This window comes from Xenopus laevis, chromosome 3L (genome assembly GCF_017654675.1).
Source record: "Xenopus laevis strain J_2021 chromosome 3L, Xenopus_laevis_v10.1, whole genome shotgun sequence".
Classification (NCBI taxonomy): domain Eukaryota; kingdom Metazoa; phylum Chordata; class Amphibia; order Anura; family Pipidae; genus Xenopus; species Xenopus laevis.
Genome location: NC_054375.1, coordinates 161,351,800 through 161,379,115, shown reverse-complemented (window position 1 = coordinate 161,379,115; position 27,316 = coordinate 161,351,800). Strand labels below are relative to the sequence as shown.

The 27,316-nt window shown below is 38.8% G+C and overlaps 1 protein-coding gene across 2 annotated transcripts in view; it reads left to right on the top strand.

Moving 5' to 3' along the window:
• The window catches only part of aldh3b2.L (aldehyde dehydrogenase 3 family member B2 L homeolog), a 56,593-nt gene extending 34,118 nt beyond the window's left edge, over window positions 1–22,475 (top strand). For both annotated transcript variants that reach the window (XM_041587424.1, XM_018253925.2), the window contains exons 2-10: window positions 2,564–2,726; window positions 2,862–2,972; window positions 7,207–7,327; window positions 8,216–8,301; window positions 10,039–10,120; window positions 16,483–16,869; window positions 17,562–17,728; window positions 20,522–20,621; window positions 21,627–22,475. In XM_041587424.1, coding sequence (XP_041443358.1) covers window positions 2,564–2,726; window positions 2,862–2,972; window positions 7,207–7,327; window positions 8,216–8,301; window positions 10,039–10,120; window positions 16,483–16,869; window positions 17,562–17,728; window positions 20,522–20,621; window positions 21,627–21,820 — 1,411 coding nt within the window. In that variant the 3' untranslated portion in view covers window positions 21,821–22,475. The remainder of the gene's footprint in view (window positions 1–2,563; window positions 2,727–2,861; window positions 2,973–7,206; window positions 7,328–8,215; window positions 8,302–10,038; window positions 10,121–16,482; window positions 16,870–17,561; window positions 17,729–20,521; window positions 20,622–21,626) is intronic.
• The last annotated feature ends 4,841 nt before the right edge of the window (window positions 22,476–27,316 follow it).

Here is a 27,316-nt window from a genome sequence, read left to right as displayed (position 1 = left end):
CCCCCTGCTTCACAATACACACTGATTTCTGCTCCACGCACAACTACTAATCTCTGCACCCTCCTATAAACTCTCTGCACTTTATTATCCCTATGAAAATGATTTCTAAATGATCTATGTAACTGCACTCTACTATGCACCTTCCATTAAACTACACACAAACTATTAAACTCTACCCTCCTGCGCACACTGCACACAGGCATTCCCACTATACTAAGTACATACAATAGACTCACAAACTACTGAACTGTAACAAATAAACTGCACTGTGCCTACAAAATGTACATTTCTTGTGCTCCCTGCTCCATTGCACAATAGATTGACACCCTGTTAAATATTCACCCTTTTCTGCGGCACGCTGATACTTCAGACTGCACAACAATACACATTCTAATGCAGTCTGCTACACACACACACCCTTCTACACAAATGGTGCCTCACATAATACACAATGCAGTCTTCTATACAAAACATCCACTGCACTATGCACTCTGATCTCTGTAACACATAAACACACATTGGACTTTGCATCAGTCACACATTGTCTTCACACTACTACACACAATGCACATACAATGCACTCACATTACCCACATGCAGTGATTGAATCTGATATTTAATTCGGGGGCTATAAAAGTTCCACTGGGCTGGATATATAGTATATTCCCATAGGGCCACACAGTTCTGTATGCAGGGAAGTGTCTCATTGGCTGAGGCTGCCAGTATTGGTGGGCTCCAGGCTTTTGCTATTGGAAGGGTCCTGGCTAAATTGCAGGTGTTGCTTCTTGTATGGAACTGTCATCTTGTTGGGTTATTTGAGCTCTTGGGAAAGGGACTTTGTGCAAATGAATGAACTTTGCCTTTATGTTACTTGGCTAGTGTTTGTAAGTGGGGAGGTGAAGTGAACTATGTTTTGTCAATCAGGGTTATAATATAATATAATGGTGCATTGTGTGTCTCCATGTGAAGGCATTGTTGGAATGTATTAGATGCGTGTTGGCATAGTCTGCTTCTTATAAAAAGGTCCCAGTTGGCCCAGTATCGATGTGTTAATAATTTTCTCTTTACTGGGATTCCTTCAGGTGTGTCCCATTGATCCCAGAAGGTGGCGTCACTGAGCAATATTCCCTCTACGTTGTTCTTACACAAGTGCAGACACATTCAGAGGGTTAATAAAGAGCTTTCTGTCAAAAGACATAAAAGTTCCTTTGGAAACACACCTGCAAGTGAGGGTGCTCTCAGATGGGTGCCAGGAATTGGGGGAACTTTGTAGCTAGAGGTAGCAGCTTCTGTCAGACTTGGGTCCAGCCAATCAGGTACAAATGCCATTTTGATTGGCCACTGTGGAAATTATGTCGCACCCACAGCAAAACTGCACTAGGTTACAAATGTGTCTGTTCTGTGGCCACTGGAATTTTGGAATGCTGCATTATGGGTAAAAACCATGGCTAAGTGGGATTTGTCTGTCTGATGTAGAAAATAATAAGAGAATATTTTCTTTATTGTACTGACCTGTGCCGACCATCTGCCCCAGCGAGGCAGGAACCATAGGAAAGGTGAGAGGTGCGGCTTTATCTACATACAGTTGTCTGATACATTAGAAGCCCAGTCTGTGGCTCAGCTAGTGGCAAGTTTGGGGTAAACTGACAGGCCCATCTGTCAAATCTGAGGGAAAATTCCCAAATCACATATAACAAACATCTATATGTCCGCTCCTTTTTCCCAGCAAAATTCTTTGACTCAATGGACACTTTTTGCACTAAATACATAGGATTCCAATGGAACCATCCACCCCACTGGATTGTAGAAACCATAAGATCTGCAGCTTTACTAAGCAAAGATTCTCTGTGGGACCCACTGGGAAATAGAAAATGTTGTGGTTGGCAATTAGGTTCCCTCTCACAGCCTGTGGGTCAGATGGGCCTGTTACACCCGTTCAATTGGTCCCTTTACTCTCCTGTATCCCAGTGCAATGTGCCATTCTAAAGCAATAGGGAGACACTGGCAATGCTTCACCTTGTTCTGGGTACAATTATCCTCTGACCTGAGAATCCCCAGATCCATCAATATCGCATATATAGCAATATCCCACAGGTTTTGCTTATTCACAAGGACTGACCACCAACAAGTAGGGATGCACTGGATCCACTTATTTGTGATTCGGGCGAATCCCTGAATCCTTCGTGAAAGATTCAGCCGAATACCGAACCGAAGGGAAAAGAAAAGGTGGGAAAAATGTTTTTTACTTCTGTGTCACGTGATTTCCCTTCCCACGCCTAATTTACATATGCAAATTAGGATTCCGATTCGGTTTAGCAATGCACAAGGATTCGGCCGAATCTCAATCCTGCTGAAAAAGGCTGAATCTTGAAGCGAAGCCTGGATTCAGTGCATCCCTACCAACTAGCGCCAGTGCCAATACATCCAAGCAAACTGGACACTAATGTCATTATTAACACCATACAACCTGTGACATGGACAATTCTATTGGTGCATCACACAATCACGCTGAAATTCTGGGTAAAAACCACTGAGATTTGTCATGTGTCTTTTTCTGCCGCAGGATGGCGTCTCAGGAGGAGGTGTTAGAGCGTCTGCGCAGCAGCTTTCTGGCAGGAAAAACTCGAGATGCCAAATTTCGTCTCTCCCAGTTGGAAGCTTTGGCTCGATTCTTGGAAGAGAACAGAAAAGAAATCTGCCACAGTCTGAAAATGGATCTCAGTAAGGTACAATGACAGCTTTTCTTGGTGTGGGTGTGTGTAGATGGGTGTAGATGGGTGTAGATGGGTGTGTGTGTGTAGCTGGGTGAGTGTAGGTGGGTGTGTGTACAAGCCATGGCTAATGTGTTGTGTGTTCCTCAGCCCCAGTTTGAGTCGGAGCTCTCCGAGCTGAGCCTGGTGAGAAGTGAGATCAACCTGGCACTCAGCAGTCTCAGCTCTTGGATGAAGGACGAGTACGTCACCAAAAACTTGGTAAGTACAGAGAGAGAGAGATTTGGGGGTACAAGAGACTGGGGGAGGGGGAGTGCTTCTGCACATGATACAATGTTACAAACACATCTTTCTCTATTTACTCTACTGTGCCTCATAACAAATAACCCTAATTGCTCCAGGACATCTTCTTCTGTTTTCTGGAGAAGATTAAGAGATACTGGGCCAGATTCAATTCAGTGAGAAAAAGGTTTATCACATGAAAACTCATGGATGAGATTCAATTTGAGATACGATTCAGTTCAGAAAATCTTATCTTACGGTTTATCACGTGAAAACTCTATTGAAGTCTATTGGGAAAAACTGGGACTGATTTTGGAGGAAAGTGTTGAATCTTGTGCATAAGTTTTCACGTGATAAACCTTGAGATTTTCTCACTGAATTGAATCTGGCCCACTGTTGAAAAGGGATAGTTCATCTCAAAATTCATTTTAGAAGGTTGCAAAAATGGAACTCTGAGACAGTTTGGGTTTGGTCTTGTTTTAAAGTTTTATGGTTTTGAATTATTTTATTATTTGTTCTTTTTTCTGGTTGCTATGTCCCACTTACCGTAGCAGCGGGAATGAAAGCTAAATTGACAAGGACTCTATAGAAAGGTAGCAATAAATGACATTTGGGTTTAATGTGACCCTCTATTATTCATCTTCCAGTCTTGCATTCACATCACTTCCTGTTTGCTAGGGTATATTGGACCATAGCAACAGAGCTGGTGAACCAAATTCTAATTCATTAAAAAAACAAGAAAATGTGAAACTAAATTTCAAATTAAGTTAATTTAGCCAAGGAAAACTATACCCCTAAACAATTGTCTCTATAAAAATATATTGCATAAAACAGCTCATATGTAAAGCCCTGTTTCATTTAAATACATTATTTTCACAAAAATATAATTTTTTAGTAGTATTTCTGTTGGGTAATCCTAAATAGAAAATTGTCATTTTAAAGGGATACTGTCATGGGAAAAAACATTTTTTTCAAAATGAATCAGTTAATAGTGCTGCTCCAGCAGAATTCTGCACTGAAATCCGTTTCTCAAAAGAGCAAATTTTTAAATTTTTCAAATTTAACTTTGAAATCTGACATGGGGCTGGACATTTCCCAGCTGCCCCAAGTCATGTGATTTGTGCTCTGATAAACTTCAATCTCTCTTTACTGCTGTACTGCAAGTTGGACTGATATCACCCCCTCCCTTCCCCCCAGCAGTCTAACAACAGAACAATGGGAAGGTAACCAGATAGCAGCTCCCTAACACAAGATAACAGCTGCCTGGTAGATCTAAGAACAACACTCAATAGTAAAATCCAGGTCCCACTGAGACACATTCAGTTACATTGAGAAGGAAAAACAGCAGCCTGCCAGAAAGCATTTCTCTCCTAAAGTGCAGGCACAAGTCACATGACCAGGGGCAGCTGGGAAATTGACAAAATGTCTAGCCCCATGTCAGATTCAAAATTGAATATAAAAAAAAATCTGTTTGCTCTTTTGAGAAATGGATTTCAGTGCAGAATTCTGCTCTAGTATTCATTTTGGGGGTAAAGTTTAAAGGTGGATTACCAAAGGACCAAATCTAGACTCCAATGACTGCCCCATTTAGCCCCTTCCCAAATGCATTATTATTCTTCACAAAATGTTCTGGCTTTTAGAAGTACCAGAATTCCAAATGGGTCCCTGTATCTCTGAACACTTTATGGATCCTCTGACATCACAATTGTCCCCCGCAATTAATCTTGGTTCAGTCCTGGGTCAATGGTGACACAATAGCATCGGGGGTATAAGGATAGACCCTGCGGTGTGTAACCTTCTAATATATGTATATTGATAATAATAATAATATATCCACCCACTTACTAGGGTTAGGGTTCTTTTGAGCAAGCAGACAAAGAATCCACACCAATAAGTGTATAGTAAAATGAATTTTACTACTATTGAATATTTAACCAAGGGACCATTATGGCAATTAAACAATTGAACTAGACTAAAACAATAGTTACAATATTTACAAATGTTCTCTAATTCTACATTGTTATTATTCATCGCTCTCTGGCTAATCGGATGTCTCTTGCTCCCATCTTGCTCCCAGACTGTCTCCGGCTCCCTCCCAGCACTCTCCAGTGTTCTTTTTATCCACGTTTTTATAATCTGCCACCACAGCTCCCCTCCCAACTGATAACATGGGGGAGGTCAAACCCCAACTTGCCCAATTCCTGTTGAACGGGTTTTCTCACATACAGTAATTAGACTTATGGTCCCCACAGCAGATGTAGGACTTACTAGTAACAGGTAACTCCTTGTTCTGATAATGGAAGTTTCCTGGAAAACTGCTTTTACATTAACATCTAGAGGCCCATTTACTAAGGGTTGAATATCCAGGGTTAATTAACCCTCGATATTCGACCATCGAAGTAAAATCCTTCGACTTCGAATATCAAAGTCGAAGGATTTACTGCAAATACTTCGATCGAACGATCGAAGGAAAAATGATTCGAAGGATTTTAATCCATCGATCGAACGATTTTCCTTCGATCAAAAAAGGCTTAGAAAGGTCATGGGGAAGGTCCCTATAGTCTAACATTGGTGCTCGGTAGGTTTAAAGTGCCGAAGTAGGTAGTCGAAGTTTTTTTTAAAGAGACAGTACTTAGACTATCGAATGGTCGAATTGTCGAACGATTTTTAGTTTGAATCGTTCGAATTGAAGTCGTAGTCGAAAGTCGAAGTAGCCAATTCGATGGTCAAAGTACCCAAAAAAAAACTTTGTAATTCAAAGTTGTTTCAGTTCGAATCCTTCACTCGAGCTTAGTAAATGTGCCCCCTACTGTCAAAGCCAAGATGGCAATTTCTTCCAAGTGCAGCTATGTGTAGTAAAATCCAGGTTCTTTCATTTGTGGGCAGGCTTGGAGCTGAAGTCAAATTCTAGGAATAAGTAAAAAGTACTTGGAGACACAAGGTGGGTTCCACTAGAGCTGAGGGGGAAATTTAGAAGAAATTGGACATCAAGTTACCTCCTCATGTTCCAGCACCATTAGTTGGCCAGTATTTCTACTTTGCCTTTCCTTGTCCTTAACAACATGTAAGACCCAAAATGATATTTACATTAGCAGAGCAACCAATTGAATTAAATGTATAATAAGATTATCTGAGCACTAAAGCATACATTATTTATTATTATTATTATTATTATTATTAACATGTATTTCTATAGTGCCAACATATTGTGTAGCACTGTAAAGTAAATGTGATTATACAACTACATCACATGAATTACATATATAGAATATATGGAGTAACAAACATCACAGTCAATACCGGTACAAGAAGGTGAGGAAGGCCCTATACATCAATATTGTAATATTAAATCCATATCACAAGTATAAGAGGAGAACCAATTCCTCCCTTACTTACATCCCATTTCATTATAATTCCCCAGCCCAAATAGACTGAGATCAGTCTGCCTCCAGTCAGCCTCCTGGCCTCCCCCTGAGTCTCCAGTCAGTCCTGCTGCTCATTACATGCCCACAGCCCACTGGGAGATCCTTACAGAGACAGATAACCCAGAACTGTATTTAGGGGGGTCTCTGTGAGTAGAAGGGTTACTTGTCTTTGTAAGGATCTCCCACTTGTGCCACTCAGGCTTAAACACACAAAGGAAACTGAATGTACAGTGAGTCATTATACGGGAGGTGTAGCCTCTGAGATTTGCTCTTTAATTCTGTTATTCCTCTAACACACATATGCCTCCCAGTGTGAGATGTGCAAGAGAACAAGATAACACATCTTTTTGTACAATACTGTTTATTTTTAGGGATAAAATAAGGACAAAGCCTCAATGAACTGGATGGAGGACGCCAGATACCCTGTTGGAGACTTTGCTGTAGATTTTGTGCTTTTGGGGCTGTACAGTTTTGCACATAACTTTTAAGGATACAGATTTGGTTTGGCTAAACGCTATGGATTGGGCCAAATATGAATCCCCAATTTCTTAAATCCTTGATTTGCTGCATTTATCCTGAATGGAAACACAGTCTGCAGAATGCATTATATAAGTAATACAAATCACTAATGCACCGTGAGGATTTTCTATGTGTTTGATTCAATGATTTGGGAAATAAATGCATAAGCTCCATGCATATGGTAAACCCTTTACGCCATATTCATTTGATTTGGTTATAGCTCTTCTTTAAATATTATATAAATGCAATTCCTCTTCTGCTTTCTACAGGCCACAACATTCGACACTGCCTTTATACGGAAAGACCCATTTGGTGTGGTTCTCATTATTGGACCATGGAACTATCCTGTCCATCTCACACTTCTTCCCCTTGTTGGGGCAATAGCTGCTGGTAAGTACAACTTAGTTATAGCAATGTCATGGGGATTAAGTTCTTATCAGAGCTCAGGTCTGGATCCAGGCTCATTCACCCCACTGGTGCCCTCCATCTAGTGCCCTCCATCTGGTGCCCTGCATCTGGTGCCCTCCATCTGCTGCCCTCCATCTGGTGCCCTACATCTGGTGCCCCATCTTCAATGCACACAGTGGCTGCTTCCTCAGTATATAGTTATGTAGTTTCAGTAATAAAGCTTGTTTGATTCTACATTTCTTCTCTCATTTCATAATACTCCTTAAATGGCTTCCTACCTGGGCCTGGTACAGGGGTTGGCAGACAAAAGAGGTACATCCTCAGCACCCTCTTCACCTTTGCACCCTCTTCTTCTTACCCCTAGATCTGGCCCTGGGGCTTTGTGTCACTACTGATGCAGCTAATTTCCACTCCTCCTCTGTGTATATGGGTTACACAAACATTTATTCCCACAAAAAAAACGCAACCTCTTCTATTATCTTATCAGACAATCATCCATATTATTGTTAACACACTAGAGACATGTGCAGATCTAGTTTGGCAGACCCATACACATTTAGCCCAAGTCTGACCAGCACCCACTTACCCCCAGTCTGATCCACATGTGAGTCCCACCACCTTGCAGATATTTAGCAGGTACCTGTGGGTATACACCCGATGCAGGACTCTAGAACACAGATATACAATGGCACACCAGTGAATAATACTGGAGCAATTAAAATAAATTGGAGCATCCCTTGATATTGACATCCCTTATATTGTTGGTACAGTGCATTGTAGTTATTAAAGTAAAGACCCCCTGCTCATTTGGGTGTAGTAGATGATTGCTTTTCCTGCAGTTTTAGAATGCTTTCTTGTGTTTTGTACTAGGCAACTGTGTGATTATTAAGCCATCAGAGATAAGTCAGCACACTGAGAGACTCCTGGCTGATCATCTTCCCCGCTATCTAGACAAGGTTTGTCACTTATGAAATACTAAATGGGCTGAGGGTGGATCATTTAAGAAGAACTGCTGCACTGCTGATTAGATGTGCCAGCTGAACCTGAGGAACAAAGTTTGGTCAGATGTACAAGGCCTACAACGAGGTCTACAAGGGTTACCTTAGGTACCATGCAGGTTAGATGTGCAAGAGGAACCAAAGATGGAAAGAAATCTTGGTGACATGTATGAGTAAAAACTAAGGTACAAGATGTACAATGGAATACTAAAGAACTAGGATGACAAGGGAAGCTAAAGCAGAAGAGAAACCTTGGTTAAAAATCTGTCAGTTATACATGGGGAATTTAGGTACAAAGATGAGTTACATTTACATCATGGAGGAAAGTACCAACTGGGAACAATCATAACTGAATGGCCAAGCTGGTACCAACTTATAACAGCTTTCATTCTATTTCTATGATATTAGGGTTAAGGGTCCAAGCCTCTAAAGTCTCTTAGGGTTTGTTTGTCCCCCTCTCATAGTGTTTAAAGGAAAACTATTGTGTAAATGAAAATTTAATATAAGCTTCATCACACTGAAATAAGAAACTTTCTAAATACAATCAATTAAATATTCTGCATTTTATCTGGAATAATGAAGTTTAAGTTCACTATTCCTCTCTCAGCATCTGTTTCTCTTCATTCTCTCTTCATGCAGCAGTTGGGTGTCAGATATTCACTGACAGTTACATCCAATATATCTTATAGGGGGGCTCCTTTCCTAGCAGATGTATTAGAGCTCACTCAAATAACTGATTCCAGTACAAACAAAATCTAACAAAATAACTGCCTTTTGCACAAATTCTGCATGTAGAGAGACAGGATGTCTGGTGAGTTTAATAGAGTGACCTCTAATACATCTTCTAGGCAAAAGGAGCCCCCCTATAAGATATATTGGATGTAACTGTCAGTGAATATCTGACACCCAACTGCTGCATGAAGAGAGAATGAAGAGAAACAGATGCTGAGAGAGGGACAGTGAAGAGAAACTTGATTCTTTCAGAAATGATGCAGAATTTATAATTGATTGTATTTAGAACGTTTCTTATTTCAGTATGCAGAAGCTTATCTTACATTTTCATTTTCGCGATAGTTCCCCCTTTAAAGTAGAGAGGGGGGACGTCAGTGTATTGTTATAAATCAACAATACAAAACATGAGAATGGAACGTGGGGTGCCCTTGGGTCATTCTGGGCATGGGCTGCACATGACTTCTACCTGGTTGGTCATGTGTCACAGCAACAGCTGATAGGCTAAAGAAACAAACAGTTTGGTCAGCTGACCTGCGCAGGTTGGAGATCATTGGCAGGCACTTTTGTAATACCCAGTGACAGTGGTAAAGCGGGAAAATCTGGGTATAAAAGCAACCGGTGAACTGCCCACCCTCTTCTTTTATTGGAATAAACAAAAGAGTTGTATGAATTAAAAATAAATAAATTAATAATAAAATATATATATTACAACAGCTTATGGTGGAGGCTCAGCCCCTCAGTCATTAGTTTGTTATGCTGGGACTTGCAAGTCCTTGGGATTTAGAGTAAGATTAGAGGCACAGGAACCCACTTAGTTGTATCAGATCATGTGAGTCTCTGGTGCCACAACTCACGGGGATGTATAGTATATGTAGTAAATAGTATATGTAGTAAATAGTATATAGTATAGTATATAGTGTATGACATAGTCTGGCTCACATGTTCCTTGTGTGTATATTACAGGACTGTTTTGCGGTGATCTGTGCTGGAGCAGATGATACTTCTCGGCTGCTGGAGAACAAATTTGATTATATTTTCTTTACAGGTAACACGTTAGAAATACATAGTAAATGTCCATGGACAAGCTTTATATATATAGGGGCATATTTATCAAACTGTGTCAATGTTTTAGCATAAAAAGTGGTGTCAAATCAAAGTGCCGTTTTCCAATCTGTTACTCGATTACCATATCTATAATTTTTAGGAAAAAATCCATTTTAATGTTACAATTGCTGATGTTTATGAAGGTAACAATTTGGATTTACTCCAGAAATGACACCGATATTTGTCACCACCTCAGAGCTGGGGAGCCCAAGGCAAAGAAAAGTAAAAAGTTAATATTTTTACACCAGTTTTAACACAGCTTTTAACATGAAAATGTTACACTCTGCTTCACATTCCTATAATAAATAGATAATATATATATAAAAAAACCTTGATGTGCATGTGTCTAACAGGGGGGTTTGATAGAGCAGAGTGGGTTGGTAAGAGCACATATTTTCCTTGGTAGAATTTGTGGTTCTTTGGCTCCCTAGGCTTATATGCCTTATGATTGTAGAGGAACAAGCTATGAGTCCTCCATCTTTATTCAAGGGATCCTTCACCCTGTTTAGTCTGTGCCTAAAGCCTACACTGCTCTTGGCTTTGGACAAAGATCACCTTCAAACCTTTTCTTTTGAAGATCAAAAAGACTGTGCTAGAGCATTTACTTCTTCAAATACTCTGTGCAGATCACTTGTATTTTGTTTCAAATTGGATCTTAGAAGCAACAATACAGGTTCTACATCAGCAGTGGGGCTTCTTCCATAAAGGATCTACAGGAGCAGTGGGCTACCTTGAGATCTCTCACTGCCCTGTGCCAGGGAAATTATGTTCTTGCAGCTTGGTTCGTCCTCCACTTAAGGTGGACATACAAGGGCCAATAAGAGCAACTGACTCAGTCTTTCTGGACTTGTACATGGGCCAATATCTGATATCAGCCAGCTATCAATTGGGCAGGTTTGATTTTCCTGTCCAACAAGGACTTCATCAGCCTGTTGATGTGGTCCTCATCCATTGGGCCTGTAGGCCCTTCTATATGATTAGATCATTGACCCCCTGGGCCAAAGTTCAGATCAGCTCGGGTTTGGCCCAACAAGTGGGTGTCAAAAATTCACAAAAATCCCAAAAGCATGCACATCATAATAAAAATAATGTTTATTGATCCATATTAAAAAGTATCATAAAAGTCCCCACATGGCCTCCATTTTTGAGGCTATACCTCTATTTGGTCATTAGAGGACCCCAGCATGCAACCAGCTATTTCCTAATGTCTATTTCCAAGCAACTTTAATGTCCAACAAGTGGGCGAACAAACTGGATCCAAAAACGCTTGTTTTATGACCCTGCAAAATGTGCAGATCTGGCAGTGTATGGCCGGCTTTACTTTTCTGGGGGACAAAATAGGGGAGTACACTCTGGTAGGGATACTACACAGTCATTTTAATCAAAGGTGAAAGTTTCTCTGTCTGGTGACCCAAAAAGCCTCCCAGTAAATGGCAGCTGCTGATCAGTTACTATGGTTTACAAGACCAGGAGCAAACTTTACACCTTTTATTTTTTGTTCATCATTTTATTGTGTTCCTTTGTGTGTGTGAAATACAAAAGAGTCAGGGAACTTATCTTCATTTTCTGTGTTTTTGGCACTATATATTTTCAGCTCACTTTTGTTTACTAGCAGAATGATGTGTGTAAGCCAGTGTGCATAATACTCTTTGCATATACAATATAGTGTGTATAATATATATTCAGCTTTATGTGTATATGAGCAACTGGTGTGTGTGTCCATGTGTATATAAGACATGTCCTATGTGTGTAGATGAAATATGGAATGTGTATAATATAGTATTATTTGTATGCGAGACCCCAGAGCAGCATTTCAATAGGACTCAGTTACTGCTGATTTGGAACAATGGGCTCCTGTTCAATGACTGGACCGGCGTGTGGGAGGCAGAAATATCTTCCCTTTCCCAGTGAAATTACTAAATACACAATAGTCAGTCCAATGTCAAAATACATTGCAAGTCTAGGGGCAACAACATTTATTTGACACATGACAATTTTCTTTCACCCATTGAAGTCTATGGGCGTCATTTTTGCTGCGAAACTTGGAGAATGATTTTGCTCATCACTACAGTTATCAGCAGTGGTTGCCATTGGTAACTACTCATTGCTTATTGTTACTGGAGTACTAGCCAGAATGGCAAAATATATATAAATGACTTGTTGTTACTGGAGTACTAGCCAGAATGGCACAAATATATATATATATAAAAGGCTTGTTGTTAATGGAGTACTAGCCAGAATGGCACAAATATATATAAAAGGCTTGTTGTTACTGGAGTACTAGCCAGAATGGCACAAATATATATAAATTGCTTGTTGTTACTGAAGTACTAGCCAGAATGGCACAAATATATATAAATGGCTTGTTGTTACTGGAGTACTAGCCAGAATGGCACAAATATATATAAATGGCTTGTTGTACTGGAAGTACTAGCCAGAATGGCACAAATATATATAAAATGGCTTGTTGTTACTGGAGTACTAGCAGAATGGCACAAATATATATAAATGGCTTGTTTGTTACTGAAGTACTAGCCGAATGGCACAAATATATATAAAAGGCTTGTTGTTACTGGAGTACTAGCCAGAATGGCACAAATATATATAAATGGCTTGTTGTTACTGGAGATACTTAGCCAGAATGGCACAATATATACATAAATGGCTTGTTGTTACTGGAGTACTAGCCAGAATGGCACAAATATATATATAAAGGCTTGTTGTTTACTGGAGTACTAGCCAGAATGGCACAAATATATACAAAATGGCTTGTTGTTTACTGGGAAGTACTAGCCAGAATGGCACAAATATATATAAAAGGCTTGTTGTTACTGGAGTACTAGCCAGAATGGCACAAATATATATAAATGGCTTGTTGTTACTGAGTACTAGCCAGAATGGCACAAATATATAATAAAAGGCTTGTTGTTACTGGGAGTACTAGCCAGAATGGCACAAAATATATATATAAATGGCTTGTTGTTACTGGAGTACTAGGCAGAATGGCACAAATATATATATATAATATAAAAGGCTTGTTGTTACTGGAGTACTAGCCAGAATGGCACAAATATATATATATATAAAAGGCTTGTTGTTACTGGAGTACTAGCCAGAATGGCACAAATATATATATAAAAGGCTGTTGTACTGGAGTACTAGCCAGAATGGCACAAATATATATAAAAGGCTTGTTGTTACTGGAGTACTAGCCAGAATGGCACAAATATATATATTAAAAGCTTGTTGTTACTGGAGTACTAGCCAGAATGGCACAAATATATATATAAAAGGCTTGTTGTTACTGGGAGTACTAGCCAGAATGGCACAAATATATATATAAAGGCTTGTTGTTACTGGAGTACTAGCCAGAATGGGCACAAATATATATATATAAAGGCTTGTTGTTACTGGCAGTACTAGCCAGAAATGGCACAAATATTATAATATAAAAGGCTTGTTGTTACTGGAGTACTAGCCAGAATGGCACAAATATATATAAAAGGCTTGTTGTTACTGGAGTACTAGCCAGAATGGCACAAATATATATATAAAAGGCTTGTTGTTACTGGAGTACTAGCCAGAATGGCACAAATATATATATAAAAGGCTTGTTGTTACTGGAGTACTAGCCAGAATTGCACAAATATATATATATATATAAAAGGCTTGTTGTTACTGGAAGTACTAGCCAGAATGGCACAAATATATATATAAAAGGCTTGTTGTTACTGGAGTACTAGCCAGAATGGCACAAATATATATATAAATGGCTTGTTGTTACTGGAGTACTAGCCACAATGGCACAAATATATATATAAATGGCTTGTTGTTACTGGAGTACTAGCCAGAATGGCACAAATATATATATATAAAAGGCTTGTTGTTACTGGAGTACTAGCCAGAATGGCACAAATATATATAAAAGGCTTGTTGTTACTGGAGTACTAGCCAGAATGGCACAAATATATATATAAAAGGCTTGTTGTTACTGGAGTACTAGCCAGAATGGCACAAATATATATATATAAAATGCTTGTTGTTACTGGAGTACTAGCCAGAATTGCACAAATATATATATATATATATATATATATAAAAGGCTTGTTGTTACTTGAGTACTAGCCAGAATGGCACAAATATATATATAAAAGGCTTGTTGTTACTGGAGTACTAGCCAGAATGGCACAAATATATATATATAAAAGGCTTGTTGTTACTGGAGTACTAGCCAGAATGGCACAAATATATATATAAAAGGCTTGTTGTTACTGGAGTACTAGCCAGAATGGCACAAATATATATATAAATGGCTTGTTGTTACTGGAGTACTAGCCAGAATGGCACAAATATATATATAAATGGCTTGTTGTTACTGGAGTACTAGCCAGAATGGCACAAATATATATATATAAATGGCTTGTTGTTACTGGAGTACTAGCCAGAATGGCACAAATATATATATAAATGGCTTGTTGTTACTGGGAGTACTAGCCAGAATGGCACAAATATATATATAAATGGCTTGTTGTTACTGGAGTACTAGCCAGAATGGCACAAATATATATATAAATGGCTTGTTGTTACTGGAGTACTAGCCAGAATGGCACAAATATATATATAAATGGCTTGTTGTTACTGGAGTACTAGCCAGAATGGCACAAATATATATATATATAAATGGCTTGTTGTTACTGGAGTACTAGCCAGAATGGCACAAATATATATATATATATATATATATAAATGGCTTGTTGTTACTGGAGTACTAGCCAGAATGGCACAAATATATATATAAATGGCTTGTTGTTACTGGAGTACTAGCCAGAATGGCACAAATATATATATAAATGGCTTGTTGTTACTGGAGTACTAGCCAGAATGGCACAAATATATATATAAATGGCTTGTTGTTACTGGAGTACTAGCCAGAATGGCACAATATATATATAAATGGCTTGTTGTTACTGGAGTACTAGCCAGAATGGCACAAATATATATATAAATGGCTTGTTGTTACTGGAGTACTAGCCAGAATGGCACAAATATATATATAAATGGCTTGTTGTTACTGGAGTACTAGCCAGAATGGCACAAATATATATATAAAAGGCTTGTTGTTACTGGAGTACTAGCCAGAATGGCACAAATGTATATAAATGGCTTGTTGTTACTGGAGTACTAGCCAGAATGGCACAAATATATATATAAATGGCTTGTTGTTACTGGAGTACTAGCTAGAATGGCACAAATATATATATAAAAGGCTTATTGTTACTGGAGTACTAGCCAGAATGGCACAAATATATATAAATGGCTTGTTGTTACTGGAGTACTAGCCAGAATGGCACAAATATATATATAAATGGCTTGTTGTTACTGGAGTACTAGCCAGAATGGCACAAATATATATATAAATGGCTTGTTGTTACTGGAGTACTAGCCAGAATGGCACAAATATATATATAAATGGCTTGTGTTACTGGAGTACTAGCCAGAATGGCACAAATATATATATAAATGGCTTGTTGTTACTGGAGTACTAGCCAGAATGGCACAAATATATATATAAATGGCTTGTTGTTACTGGAGTACTAGCCAGAATGGCACAATATATATATAAATGGCTTGTTGTTACTGGAGTACTAGCCAGAATGGCACAAATATATATATAAATGGCTTGTTGTTACTGGGAGTACTAGCCAGAATGGCACAAATATATATATATAAATGGCTTGTTGTTACTGGAGTACTAGCCAGAATGGCACAAATATATATATATATATAAATGGCTTGTTGTTACTGGAGTACTAGCCAGAATGGCACAAATATATATATAAATGGCTTGTTGTTACTGGAGTACTAGCCAGAATGGCACAAATATATATATATAAATGGCTTGTTGTTACTGGAGTACTAGCCAGAATGGCACAAATATATATATATATATAAATGGCTTGTTGTTACTGGAGTACTAGCCAGAATGGCACAAATATATATATAAATGGCTTGTTGTTACTGGAGTACTAGCCAGAATGGCACAAATATATATATAAATGGCTTGTTGTTACTGGAGTACTAGCCAGAATGGCACAAATATATATATAAATGGCTTGTTGTTACTGGAGTACTAGCCAGAATGCATATTTAAGTAGTACTTGGCGCACACACTGTATCACGCAGCTTCCAGTCCATTTGCTAAGGCTTTAGGTGGAATATACAGCCCAGCCCATTAGCTTGAGGCCCAGTCAATATTAATAATAAAATACAAAGTGAAGGTAATTGTCAGTGTTTATGATGCAGGTAACACACATGTGGGGAAGATTGTTATGGCTGCCGCTGCAAAGCACTTGACTCCTGTGACATTGGAACTGGGGGGGAAGAACCCGTGTTACGTGGATGAGGAGTGTGACATTAATAACGCAGCGAGGCGCATATCTTGGTCCCGATACTTCAATGCTGGACAGACGTGCCTGGCTCCGGATTATGTGCTCTGCACCCAGAAAACCCGGGATCAACTGGTAGAGGCTCTGAAGGCCACTGTGATGGAATTTTATGGGCAAGATCCCAAAGTGTCCCCTGACCTGGGCAGGATCATTAATAACAGACATTTCCATAGAGTCTCTGCACTCCTGTCCAACGGCAACATTGTGCTTGGGGGACAGACGGACGAAGCTGAAAAGTATATTGGTAAGTGTTATTATTAGCAGAGATCAGTTCCCAAAGCCTACACTAGTGTACATTATGTATCAAGCAACTGTATTCACAATCATTATAATGTAGGCACCACCTGTAGTCTCCTGTCTCACTCAAGTATTCCATGAGTACTGTCAGTATTTCCCTCGTCTAACAGTGAGTATACTGTAGTACTGTCAGTACTCCCCTTGCCTTACATTGAGTATACTGTAGGTACTGTCAGTACTCCCCTTGCCTTACATTGAGTATACTGTAGTACTGTCAGTACTCCCCTTGCCTTACATTGAGTATACTGTAGTACTGTCAGTACTCCCCTTGCCTTACATTGAGTATACTGTAGGTACTGTCAGTACTCGTGTCACAGTGAGTATACATTAGGTACATAAAAATGGATGAAGAATTATAGAAGAGACAATTGCAGAATCAATTTGAATGGAAAAAATGAGAGATTGTCCCTTTCCTTGACATATTCAATTGAACCCAACAAAGTGGTATTTGTATAGTGCAGTTGAGTTATTTGAGTTAGTTACAGCTTGACCAGTTCATTTAGATGGCAGCTCAGTGCCAATTGGCTAGTATAGTAAATAACAGGGAGAGCATTTTGGGAACATTTTAAATGAACCTGAGTTTGACCATGGGCTCTTAATTGTGTGTCCATTAAATTAAAGCTCCCGCTTCTTTTGCAGCTCCCACTATTCTGATTGATGTTAAAGAGTCGGATCCGGTGATGCAGGAGGAAATCTTTGGGCCGGTTTTGCCAATCTTGACTATCAGTGGCCTAGATATGGCTATAGAGTTTATTAACAGACGTGAGAGATCCCTGGCTACTTATGTGTATTCCTCTAAATCCCAGGTGAGTCTCATACAGGGGGGACTGGCACTGGTGAGGGTGTAGAATCCCTCTGGGTAGAGATTTTGACTGGGCAAAAGGTAACAAAGAGAATTCTCATTGGTGTATGTTATAAACCACCTGGTATAAGTGTTGAGTATGAAGCCCAGCTACTCTTGCACATACAAGCGGCTTCACAGCTGGGTCAAGTTGTTACTATGGGTGACTTCAATTATCCAGACATTGACTGGGGTAATGGGGTTGCTAAGACACAAAAAGCTAGTAGGTTTGTAAATATGCTGAATGACAACTTTTTATTCCAGCTCGTTCAAGAACCTACTAGGAATAACTCTCTTTTGTACCTGTAATAACTAATAATACTGAACTCATCTCTAACATTTGTGTGGGTGAGGGGCATTTAGGGAATAGTGATCATAACATGGTCTCCTTTGAGATTCTGTTGCAGAAGCAATTCTATAAGTAGGGGGTTCATCACAGTGAGGACAGTGAGGTTGGGGAATGCACTGCCGGGTGATGATTCAGTTAATGACTATAAGAGGGACTTGGATGATTTCTTGGACAGACATAATACAAAGGCTATTGTGATACTAAACTCTATAGTTAGTATAGATATGGGGATATATCATTTATGTGACAGTAGGGAGGGGTGTGTGTATGGGGCTGGGTTTTACTTTGGAGGGGTTGGACTTGATGAACTTTGTCTATTTTCAATCTGAATTAACTATATAACTATGTAACTATGTAACTATGTAACTATGTAACTATGTAACTATGTAACTATGTAACTATGTAAGTATTTCTGTGCAAACTCGTACTCCTCTAAATCCTTTATTAAAATTGTTTTGGGGCCAGTGGCACCTGAGGCATTTTTTAAAACTTGTCTTATGGGAAAAGGGGATTGTGTGTATTTCTCTATATCACACAGGAGCCAAGCAAGTGTTTTACTCTAAAGTAAAAATGAATACAGTGTGAGGATGAGTGTGTCCTTTAAACTGGCACCTGAAATGACTCAATTTATCAACTGCCGACACACAGAACTGACTTGGGTGCCAAATAGAATTATATTTATCAAACAAATAAAAATTGAAAATAAACCGTCACCATGTGAGCCAATAACATGTGGTACAAAAAATATAAACCAAAATGAAGGATCTGATTATTATAAGTGTTAAGGCATAGAGGCGGGGCAGACAATTACTTTCACTTCCGATATGTCACTGCTCTCCTCACATTCCCCCTCCCTCCTAACGCTTCATTATTGTTTAGGCCACTGTCTATGGGCATTAGGTCCCGCCTTCTGGTGCATACACAAGATTTTGGGGTACAACACAACTTGTGCTACACAACAGTGTCCACAAAATGGCTACTGCCTGCGTGCTGTGATTGTGTAATTCCTATTTCAAAGGAAACAAAATGTAAAAATGAATTTATTTTTCTTAAATAACACACGATAGAAAATAATTTGGAATTATTTCCTATGGTGACAGGTCCCCTTTAACTCTTAGTATTATTAGTTATAGTCATTTAACTAGAATGTATAGACTGGCCATCTCTAAGCAACATTTTAATTGGTCTTCACTATTTATTTTTTTATAGTTTTTAAATTGTGTTCCTTCTTCTGACTCTTTCCAGCTTTCAAATGAGGGTCACTGACCCCATCTAAAAAACACATTTTTATTACTCATCTTTCTATTCAGGCCTCTCTTATTCATATTCCAGTCTCTTATTCAAATCAGGGCACGGTTGTTGGGGTCATTTGGACCCTAGCAACCAGACCGCTGAAATTACAAACTGGAGAGCTGCTGAATCAGTAAAAAAAACACAAATAATAAAAAATAAAGACCAATTGCAAAGTTAATGGAATGGAATAAGTTTTTTCCAGTTATGGGGTTTGTTAGATGTCATTGGTGGATGTAATGTGTTGGCAGGTAGGAGTGCTGCTAAAATATCCTTTAATCTTCATCTTTGCACTTTATTGTGATAAATTTGATGTTAGGGGGTTTCAGAACAATAGTAACATAGTAACAAAGTGACTAAAATGAGTGCACTTTCATTGGTTTTTAATTCCTCTGTGTACCATAAAGACTTTAGGTAAATGGCTCTTTTTATTGCTTTTTATTATGATCAGGTTATGATATATGTAAGGTTTAAAACTGCTTTGATTGGTTCTTAATTGGCCCATAATAAAAGAATTTGTGATGTTGTCCTGGCAGGGCTGTAGCCTCTTCTAGTAAAATAATGACATAGTGACTCTGGGATATGGGGAAATCATATGTGAATGTGGGTTAAGTAACCAAACAGGGTACAAAAGGGATCTGATCCAATATTCACCTCCTCTGATGAAGCACCAAATGGTGAGAAACGTGTTGGGAGGGAGAGTCAGACATGAGAAATACAGACAGACGGACGACACTGCCTTGTGCTTTCTTTTATATTTCATACAATGGTTTTGATGTTATTTGTTTATTCTGCACTAATAAACACTTGCATTTATATTGCAACGGGAATTATATCCAGTTAGTGTAATGTTACTGAAATTCCATATGTTTATACTATTTCAGTGTCAAATCTTCCCCATATATTGCCCCCCAATAATGTCTTTGGCCTTACACAGGAAACAAAGTCCAATGTAGAGTGAAATGTTTCTAAGTTGGGTAAATTGGGTAAATAAAGTGAAATGCAATGAAGAAGAGCTGGAAATAGATGTTTTTATTAAGAAATGAGCTAGTTAATGAGGGATTAATTCAGAGGAAGTGATTGTGTGATTGTGTTTATTTGCACTATTGTGTACGACAGGTTGTGCAGCAGTTTCTGGAGAGAACGAGCAGCGGAGGGTTCTGTGCCAATGACGGCTTGTTACACAGCACTCTCATGTCCTTGCCCTTCGGAGGAATCGGTAAGAGCATTTCTACTTGTCTCCACATCTGACCATTCCCTACTCTCATTCCTCATCTTCCCTTTAACACTGGCTTTCCACAAGATCAATCTTCACACACCTCAGGGCACCAAGACCATGGCCATATCTCTAACATGGACACAGTTAATAACCCATTCTAACATTATGGCATGACACGTTAAAGGGGAAATAATGCTGCACAAAGAGCTGAGTGCAAATACTGCGCATCATGTTTTGGTTTTCTATATAAGTGTAAAGCCACCACTGCCCTTTCCTGAAAGCAAAACAATATATTGTTAGGAGTAGGGCACCTATATACTCGAGTTTCCTCCACCCGCACCCTAGCCTTCCCCCTCCCAACCCAAACCTGGCCAGCAGAACCCCCTTTATTATAGACAGGTGCGAGTTTATAAATTCAGGGAAGGGAATCTGGAAGTGTTTCACCCGTGAGCTGTGCCGGCTGTGTCTGTAACACACAAAACATTCACAAAAGATCCAAAAAGAAGCAAAGCACTTGTGTCATTTATTCATTCTCACATAACGTGGCAGCTGTATCAGAATGAAAGAATAAGTTGTGTAGCAGCTTCTATGGACGACAAAGTTCATTTTCTCTTTTTATTAATTCCCAAGCCCCCCTTTGCTTCTCAATAGAGACCCAGAGCCCACTGAGCATGTGCAGTGCCACTGACACAAGATGGGGAGCTCCTGGGACAATTTTGAAGGCCTTGATCATTACTGTTGGGTTGCTGAACCTCAACACTAGGACAATGAGTTCAGTATATAAAATAGAGCATTTCTGGGCACATTCATTTATTTGCCCCAATTATAAAAGAAATGAACAGAATGTTGCGTCAATATTGGCTGAAAATGTCCCTGATTGAATTAGAATTAGACAAATGACATGTTGGCTAAAGAATGAGGGTGTTGCTGGAGTGCGGATGAGATTGTGGGGGGTAAGTAGAGCCACCAATGCTTCTCACTAGGGATCTTTGTGTTTATACGCAGGGCACAGTGGCATGGGCAAGTACCACGGCAAGTTCAGCTTTGACACATTTTGTCACCAACGCGCTTGTCTCCTGCGCAGTGACGGACGGGAGAAGCTTAATGAGATCCGCTATCCGCCATATACCCAGCGACATTTAGGAATGGCTGTCTATGCAATGGAGGTGAAGAAGGGATGGTCCTGTTCAATTCAGTGATCCTCAGATATTTTCTCAAGCTCACCTTCTCCTTATTTCATAAGCACAGACTGGGGGAGCACAGGCCGAACCTATTGGTGACCCCCCGTGTCACAGCACCCCAGCAGTCACCTTGTTGCTTTCTCAATCATTCCCGTCATGTCTGCAATTCTCCGCCCATGTCTGACATCAGCAGAGGGGGAGGGTCTGATGCAGTGGAACATGGCGGAGCTGCAGACTGGCCCCTTCTTGTTTCCTTTAATAAATAAATGTGGGACTAATGTACATTATACACAATGTGGCTGAGGCAGGGAGCAGATGATACAGCTACAATTCCTGCCTTTATCTCTGTAACATCAGAGTAACCCCAACACCCAATCAGCTGCACTCGCATTCGCTAATCCTCTGATATTGACCCCACTGCTGCCCCCAAAAGCACAAAGATAGAGAAAGAAATCTTTATGCAAAACACAGTGTTAGACAAAATGTCAACAACTTCATCACTTTCTGGGTACTACACAGAGATTGACTGCAACCTCCCTTCTCCTGTATATTAGCTGCCCAGTCTAATTCTGACAACAGTTCTTTTGTTACACACAGAGACACACACACACAAAGACACACAGAGACGCACACAGACACACACACACAGAGACACACACATATACACACACATATATACACACACACAGAGACGGACACACACACAGACACACAGAGACGGACACAGACACACACACAGAGACACACAGAGACAGACAGACACACAGACACGCACACAGACACACAGAGACGGACACAGACACACACACACACACAGAGACACACACACACACAGACAGACACACAGACACACACACACAGAGACACACACAGAGGAATTTGTCACACAAACCTGATAATGTTGAAGATTTGTCTCATTCATTTCCTCACATTGCGGTTATTGAGGGTCTAACACTTTGATGGACGATGCTTTGTTCCCACCAAACAATTGTTACTGATCTAATGGAAAGTAAATATATTGAGAGAGAGCTTTGTGTATCTTGTGCAGAATGTATTTAGTCCGGGTAAGAGAATCAGGAGCAGAAGTTTAACCAGTAAATACCTGATTCTTATGATGTCACATTATCCCACTGGTGAGACCTTATGGGTATTTGTTGAGAAGATTTACAAAAAAAATGGAGAAAGTGCAGTTAAAGGAGAAGGAAAGTCATTGTACACTTGGGGGTAGAAAATGTTGGGCAATGATTGTACTGACTTAGCGGAAATCCTGGGATATCAGCAGAAAACTGTACGGCCGGGGTTATACCAGTGAGCACCACCGAGCGACCCTCTTCCACCTTCTTCTTTCCTCAAGTTCCCTGGGGCAAACGCATGCGCAGTAGAATGAAACAGCGACTTTTTAGTTAACGTTCAGCTTTTCACGCTAATGTGCATGTGCAGCCGCGAGAAGAAGAAGCCGGAAGAGGATCGCTCCGTGGAGCGTCAGTGAATGAAAATAAAAATAGGAATACCTTAAATTCATCTTTTATTCATCATTTTTAATGGGTTGACAAGTTTGAAAAACATCTGAAACCTCATCTAGAAGAAACGGTTTCAAACGGGTGCCTACGACCCAGTGACTTGTACAGGACCGGCTACTGGAGCCCGAGTTTCACATGAGAGCTTTTGGTTTTTTTTACTTTATATTAGAAATTGCTGAAATAGTTGAAAAAACCCTAAAGATTGATAAACAACCCCCTTATATGAAATAACAGATGTAACTCTTATAGGGGTTGTTTCCCTTTAAATGAACTACTAGTTTGATGTAGAGAGGGCTATTGTGAGACAATTTGCAATTGGTTTTCATTTTTTATTATTTGTGGTTTTTGACTTATTTAGCTTTTTATTCAGCAGCTCTCCAGTTTGTAATTACAGCAGTCTGGTTGCTAGGGTCCAAATCCCCCTAGCAACCATGCAGTGACTTGAATAAGAGACTGGAATCTGAATAGGAGAGGGCTGAATAGAAAGATGAGAAATAAAAAGTAGCAATAACATTTGTAGCCTTATAATGTTATAAGAAACGGTGACAGTTAAGAAGGGACAGTCAGGTTGAGAAAACTGTCAGCTTTAGAAGTTCAAGTAACAAAATGACTTACAACAGCAGAACTAGCAGTGAAATACTATCACTATAACCTACAGGTACAGTCATATGTTTGTGTCAGCCCCCCTATACCAGCTCCTGCCCCTCTGCATCAACAAATGGGAAATGTTAGTCCTACAGGAGACAGTGACGTTCAGCAAATATTGGGTCAATTCAAGAAAAATGGAGAATTCTAGTAAAACAGGTTGAGACAGACCAATAACAGGACAGGCTGGAAGGACAGAGGGACGTGATGAAGTGAAATGATCCCGGGATATAACAGGACTAGCTAAGAGCTAACACACACACACACACACAAAGTTACACACACACAAAGTGACACAGAGTGAAAGGCAAAGCACCCTGTGGTTGTGTTACTCCCACGCATGAGACCTCCCTCCACATTGTTACTAAATAGTAATGAGAGAATTTGTCCCGTTTCACTTCACCAAAAAATTTGCAAAACTTTTGTCAAGTGTCATTTTTGTAGCAAACGACATTAGAAGCTGCGGGAGTTTCTTTGCGGCACCGTGTTTCTACTTTGGGAGAGCAAAATATCATGTCCTGTACTTCACATGGCGGTGGGTACTAATGGGTTAACCCCTGGTCACGTGACACGCAGGAAATAGAATAAATGTGAATTCCAGCCCCAGCAATTGGTCCTTATTATTTGTGTAATAGCAGCAGGGTCTCGGGCCTGTGACTGCTGGAGCTCCAGGGTTAAATGAATGTATCCACGGCCTTGTGTTGTTACTACATCGCAGTAAAGCAGCATGCTGGTTGGACTCACGCAGTAAGTCAAATGCAGAAAAGGACGAGCTCTTAATCAGTAGCTTATTCCTGTGTGAGCTGTTAGTGTCTCTATTTTGTATCTATAGTTGTAATATACAAGTCTATATTGACCTGGGGTTAACCCATTAGTAGCAGTTTCAATGGCCACGTCAGGCCGAAGGATAACCAGCACCACTAGAGCAGAAAAAGTGAGTGAAATTCCAGGTGTGCGGTGTAACCATTTCAATACTGTTAACCCATTAGTACCCACTGCCAGGCTTCAGTAGAGGAAATGAAATTTTTTTTCATTGATTTGTCAGTGTGTGTTTGTGTCTTTGTGCTACACACGTACATTGTTACAGGACTTCTATCCACTGTAGCACAACTGCTTTCTCTACACAAATCATGTTGCTAATTTCTTAACTTCTCTGTGATATCTGACATTACCTCTGGTCCACCAGTACTGGTATCTACTACTACTACTACTACGTTGCTCCCTATCACAGCACAACAATGACAATAACTGTATCTATAGACTTGTTTCCTTCTAGAGACAGTGGGAGCCTCAGATCCCCCCCTTGATCAGGAAGTATAAACATCACGTGTGTTTCTCTCATGTTTCTTTTTTTCACTTGTTTTGAGAAGAAGTTTGTGGCAAATCTGTACTGGTGAAATATTTCACTCATCACTATTACTAAGTCAACTAGTAGCCTGACAAAAGACAATGTAGCACCACGTAACACAATGTAACACAACGTAACACAATATAAGACAATGTAACACAATATTACACAACGTAACACAATATAAGACAACATTACACAATATTACACAATGTAACAAAATATAAGACAATATAACACAATGTAACACAATATTACACAACATAACACAATAAAACACAATATAAGACAACGCAACACAATATAACACAATGTAATACAACGTAAGACAACATTACACAATGTAACACAACGTAACACAATAGAACACAATATAAGACAACGTAACACAATATAAGACAACGTAACACAATATAAGAGAATGTAACACAATGTAACACAATATAACACAACATTACACAATACAAGACAATGTAAGACAATATAAGAGAATGTAACACAATAGAACACAACATTACACAATACAAGACAATGTAACACAATATAATACAACGTAAGACAACATTACACAATGTAACACAATATTACACAACGTAACACAATATAAGAGAATTTAACACAATGTAATACAATGTAAGAGAATGTAACACAATGTAATACAATGTAAGAGAATGTAACACAATGTAACACAATATAACACAACATTACACAATACAAGACAATGTAACACAATACAAGACAATGTAAGACAATATAAGAGAATGTAACACAATGTAACACAACATTACACAATATAACACAATGTAAGACAATATAAGAGAATGTAACACAATGTAACACAATGTAACACAACATTACACAATATAACACAATGTAATACAATGTAAGAGAATGTAACACAATATAACACAATATAAGACAATGTAATACAATATAACACAATGTAAGACAATATAAGAGAATGTAACACAATATAACACAACATTACACAATATAACACAATGTAAGACAATATAAGAGAATGTAACACAATGTAACACAATATAACACAACATTACACAATATAACACAATGTAAGACAATATAAGAGAATGTAACACAATGTAACACAATGTAACACAACATTACACAATACAAGACAATGTAACACAATGTAACACAATATAAGACAATGTAACACAATATAACACAATGTAAGACAATATAAGAGAATGTAACACAATGTAACACAATATAACACAACATTACACAATACAAGACAATGTAAGACAATGTAAGAGAATGTAACACAATGTAACACAATATAACACAACATTACACAATACAAGACAATGTAACACAATGTAACACAATATAAGACAATGTAACACAATATAACACAATATAAGACAATGTAACACAATACAAGACAATGTAAGACAATATAAGAGAATGTAACACAATGTAACACAATATAACACAACATTACACAATATAACACAATGTAATACAATGTAAGAGAATGTAACACAATATAACACAATATAAGACAATGTAATACAATATAACACAATGTAAGACAATATAAGAGAATGTAACACAATATAACACAACATTACACAATATAACACAATGTAAGACAATATAAGAGAATGTAACACAATATAACACAATATAAGACAATGTAATACAATATAACACAATGTAAGACAATATAAGAGAATGTAACACAATATAACACAACATTACACAATATAACACAATGTAAGACAATATAAGAGAATGTAACACAATGTAACACAATGTAACACAACATTACACAATACAAGACAATGTAACACAATGTAACACAATACAAGACAATGTAACACAATGTAACACAATATAAGACAATGTAACACAATGTAACACAATACAAGACAATGTAACACAACATAACACAATATAACACAATGTAAGACAATATAAGAGAATGTAACAGTGACACAGGGACAATACACAGACTAATAGAGACGAGCTGAC